Consider the following 4,527-nt stretch of genomic DNA (forward strand, 5'->3'; position numbering starts at 1 on the left):
TTTATAGCTAATAAGAGCTGTGCATCCTGGCTGGCAAGGAATCCAAGACATCCACGCCCCAGGCCCAGATCCTACATCAAACACAGTTTAAAAGCCAGTGTAATCTTGGCATTCAAAAATCTTATATTCACCATTTTATCATTTGCTCCCTTTATCTGCCCCCAAATCTAAAGGAGTGACCCACATTCTTGTAATACTGATGATGACTTTGATCACAGATTTTTAAAAATTTTGTATCAAGTAGAATTGAAATAAAGCCCACTCCCTGTGCCCAGAAAAGTAAAAATGTCAACAACAATGACCAAAATAAATTCTGCCTTAATCCTAAGAGGACAGGCACCTTAGAATCAATGCGTTTTGATCCTAGCACCCTGTATCACTTAACTGAGACCTTGAACAAGTCTTTTTAAGCTTTTCCCTTAGTTTTCTAATCTGGTTGACCTAATCCCTATAGAACTTTCTGTTCCCTCACAATTTGCAGGATTCTGGGTAAAACACAGCAATACCGAATAAAATCTGTTTTATTTGTTTCTTGCAGAATACCCTTATTATCTGAGTTGGGAATGCACAACCCATACTTGACCCTAGGTTTTAAGTCCAGAGTGGCAGCTGCATCTCCCACCCATACCATAGAGCTCAGCCCAGATCCAGTGACAGGACAAGGAAACAATGAATGACAAATTGTGGTTTCTCCTCTTAGGTTACAAAATCTACACAGATAAGTGCTTAGGATACAGTGCAGTGAATAATGTCAAGAAAAGGTAGACTGGGCAGGGGTTACCCAGTGGCCAGGGAGACTTGTTCCGGGGAAACAAAAATCAGAAAGTGAGCTGACTGGTCAGAAGAACTCAGGAGAGAGCACAGAACATGTGCCATCCACGGTTCAGTAACCCCCATCTCTCCCGGTACCTGGAACACTTCTGACACACACACAAGCCAAGTCCCTCCATGGCTGCACCCCACACCTACGGCTCCAGCTTCCTCGGTACAGGCGCCCCATCCGAGGCACAGCTGCACTTCTGCACCCTCATGTTGGGCAAGCTGACCACCTGGGGCCTGGGCTTGCCTCCCTCCGGGATGCTGACAATCATGGGCAGCGAGGTCGTCTCTGAGGCGATGCACTGTCTCGGCCCCAGAAATGGCCACTTGAAGGTCAGGGGCTCTGGGGGCTGCTGGCAGGTGCCCACACACTCATAGGCCAGGAAGCCTGGGGGCTCCAGGACCCAGTTCTCAGCCCACTTCATCCCCTGCAGGTCAATGTACACCTCCCGGCGGCAGCAGTGGGTGCCCTCGGTCGCTGGTGCCTTAGGATCACAGTTTCCCTGAGCTCTGTGGAGGGCAAGGAGAGGCAGAGTCAGAGGTCAGCTGGGAGGGCAGAGGTCAGCTGGGAGGGCAGAGGTCAGCTGGGAGGGCAGAGGTCAGGGAGCCCAGGGCGGGGCTTGGTGAGGCATCTGGAGGGAGATTTATGGTCCATCTCTTGTTATGTTCAAAATGCTGGATATTTGTGTAAGGATGGATAACTAGAAATAACCCCCAAATAAATAATTCGATCTGATATTACTCCTAAGACTGTTAGGAGAAATTTCATATATTCATCCATTCCCATAGCACCCTGTAAAGTTGCCCATTTCAAAATAAGTTTAATTCCGCCATTTGCCTCATTATTCGGGTTCACCCATCTGACCCACAGCACCTACCCGTAATCCCTGAGGTCCAGGGTGTGCAGCTCCAGCTGGGGCTCCCGCTGCCCGGCGCCCGACGGCCCCTGCGAGGCGAAGCGGACCAGCGTGTGGGCGCTGGAGGCCAGCGGGTCCAGGTGCTCCCGCTGCACCGACACCTGCAGCAGCAGCGGCTGCCGGGGCCGGCGCAGCTGCTGCCAGAAGTTCACGGCATCCGTCACGTCCAAGGCCTTCCAGCCGCTCTCGTGGATGGACACCAGCCTGCGACACCACACGGAGACACGGGCCCGCGCTGAGGGGTGGGGACTGGGACGGCTGGGGTGGCCCCGGGGGGGGGGGGGGGAGGCCCTCTCCCTCCCCCTCCCCTCTCCTCCCCCTCCCCTCCCCGCGCAAGGGGCCCGGCCAGCCCGGACCGCGCGGCCCCTTCTCCCCCAGGGCACCCCTCCTCCCGCGCTGGTCCCAGCCACCCTCCTCATCCCCCGCCCCACACCCCAGCCGCCACCTCCCCACCTGGAGTCGATGAGGGAGGTGCGGTTGGAACCGTCATCGCGGACGTGCAGCCACTGGACGGTGACTCGGGCGCGGTCGCTGCGCGGGAAGAGCCGCTTGTGGCTGCGGAGCGCGGCCTTGGGAACCGGCTCCTGGAAGAGGCGCAGCACGGCCTGCACCAGCTCGCTGTGGGGCGGCAGCCGCTGCTCCATGTCGAACACCAGCAGGTGCGAGGAGACCTCGGACACCAGGAACCTGCCGGCCACCTCTGGGGACACGAGCGGGGTCAGCGGGGCCCCTCCGGGCACCAGGGGAGCTCTGAGGGTGGCAGGGCCCAGGTCCAGTGAACAGGGTTTCCCCAGTAATCCCTAGGGAGAGTTTGGGGGCTGGGAAACTGATGGGCCAGGCCAGAAAGAGAGCACCTCCACTCCTAGATAAACGGTTAGGGCCAAGCAGGCTCTCCCCCATCATCTGAGGTTGGGGCTTGTTTACTAGTGGCATCTGCCCTCACCTGGTAGGGGCAGCTTTGAGACATCCTGCAAAGACTGGTGCTTCCAGTGAGGACTACAAACCCACAGCCTTCTTTAGGCAAAGGGGCAGGAGGGGGAATGGAGCACGGGCGGCAGAAGACCCAGCTAGTGAAAATCTATGGTCACCGGCTGGGACTGGCTTTTCCTAAGAGCCAGAGGAAGAGCCCAGAATTTACTCTCATTTCCCTGCTCATGCCCAGTGAAATGTCCCCCAAAGGAGGAAGAGTAGCCAGGGGCCTGTAAACAACTTTTGTGGGACTGCTGAGCCCTGAGGGAAATGGTGAGGATGGGTACAACAGCCTCCTCAGAGGCACCAGCAACAGGTCCCCAACACCTGAGGCTCCGGGTGGGCAGCACGATCACCTGACCAGCCAACCCCGTGACCACAAGCAGTCACCCCCCCCACCCCCAGGTGTCCAGGTCTCCTCATCTCCCCAGACACCTGGCCGGGTCTATCTCTGGGCACTGAGGAGGAGAGCCCCAGCCCCAGGGAGGTGACAGGCTGCAACAGGATTCAGACCTGGTACCTCCCATCTCATAGAACACCCACAACTCTGGGAAGCAGTCAGAGCTGCTTTAATCTCACTTCCAGAAACGCAAATAGGCTAGAGTTGTTCGGTGACTTGTACAAAGTAAAACAAATATCACAACTGAGAACTGAACTCAGAGGTTCTTTCTCTCTGAGGCAACAGTCTCTGCTGAGGCCAGCCTTTTTGTCCACCAACAGAGTCCCCTTGACAGTCTGTCTTCTCTTCTCTGTTCTCCCCTCTTTCCACTTTGCTTCCCTACCCCATGATATCTGGTCTTGCCTTGGCCTTGGTAGCGGGTCCAGCCTGGCCCAGCTCCTGCTGGCCCCGAGAGGGGGGGCCCTCAGTGCAGACAGAGACCAGGGGCCCGGGCCCAGCCTCCCTCACAGTCCATGGTCCCTCCTCATCACCCTGTGGAGCCTGCGCCCCCGATCGCCTCCCCAGAGCAGCCCCCGCACCCCCACCCCGCGAGGACCAGGCTGCAGCAGGGAGGGAGGGCCTCACCTCGGAAGTTCTGGCTGAACCTCTTCCCCCGGGAGCGGGCCCCGTGGCTGCGCTGCAGCAGGGCCACATACTGGGCCCTCACGTGGGCAGGGATGATCAGCCTCTCCACATCGGCCCCGTCCAGGACGGGAGCCTCGCTGAGGCGCAGCTGCTGCAGCAGGCTGCCCAGGACCCGCTCCTCGGTCAGGGCCGCCCCGGGGCCGGCCAGGGGCAGCGCCCAGAGCGCCCAGCAGAGCCAGAGGGGCCGCATGGTGCTGCTCGGGAGACGGAGGGGCAGAGCGGACGTGTCCCCGGACGAGGCTCCGGGAGGGTCCCAGCTGGGTGTGCTGAGGGCCAGGCTGGGCCAGCTTTATAGCCAGGCCTGGGCTGGGCCTGGGTGGTGGGAGGGAGGGAGCCCGGGAGGGAGGGAGGTCACACCCCTCGGACCTCCTGGGAGTTCAGCGGCCAGACAGGTCCCTGAGCCCCGAGGAGGGGGCTGTCTGGACTGTGGACAGATGGCTATTGTTGTGGGTCAGAAGCCTCTACCTTGGCTTGGGGTCCCTCACCAGTTAAATTTAAAAGCTTGTTTCCTGAAGCAGAGGCAGGGATCTCATTCTGTGCCAGATCCCCTGTCCCGCAAGTCAAAGAGCAAACTCCCGTCCCTGGAGTGTGGACGTAGAGGCCTGTTCCTTGCCGCAGCTAAACCACCAATTCAACACCAGGACTCTCTGCCTAAGGACCGATCCCGCCTGCCAGGATGAGCGTCTGAGCCTGGCGTTCAAAGGGCTCCCGGGAGCTGTTGAGCTCCTGGGCTGTCCG

At 58.7% G+C, this 4,527-nt stretch overlaps 1 protein-coding gene across 1 annotated transcript; it reads right to left on the minus strand.

The window, feature by feature from the left end:
- Positions 1-965: 965 nt before the first annotated feature.
- LOC309957199 (left-right determination factor 2-like) lies at positions 966-3,979 on the minus strand (the record flags this gene model as incomplete). The annotated part of the gene is made up of 4 exons (XM_082832324.1): positions 966-1,329; positions 1,698-1,940; positions 2,190-2,436; positions 3,730-3,979. 4 exons carry the CDS (start codon positions 3,977-3,979, stop codon positions 966-968), a joined length of 1,104 nt encoding a protein of 367 aa, XP_082688450.1.
- Between the last annotated feature and the right edge of the window lie 548 nt (positions 3,980-4,527).

Source organism: Leucopleurus acutus, assembly GCF_964270905.1.
Source record: "Leucopleurus acutus genome assembly, chromosome: 2".
Classification (NCBI taxonomy): Eukaryota; Metazoa; Chordata; class Mammalia; order Artiodactyla; family Delphinidae; genus Leucopleurus; species Leucopleurus acutus.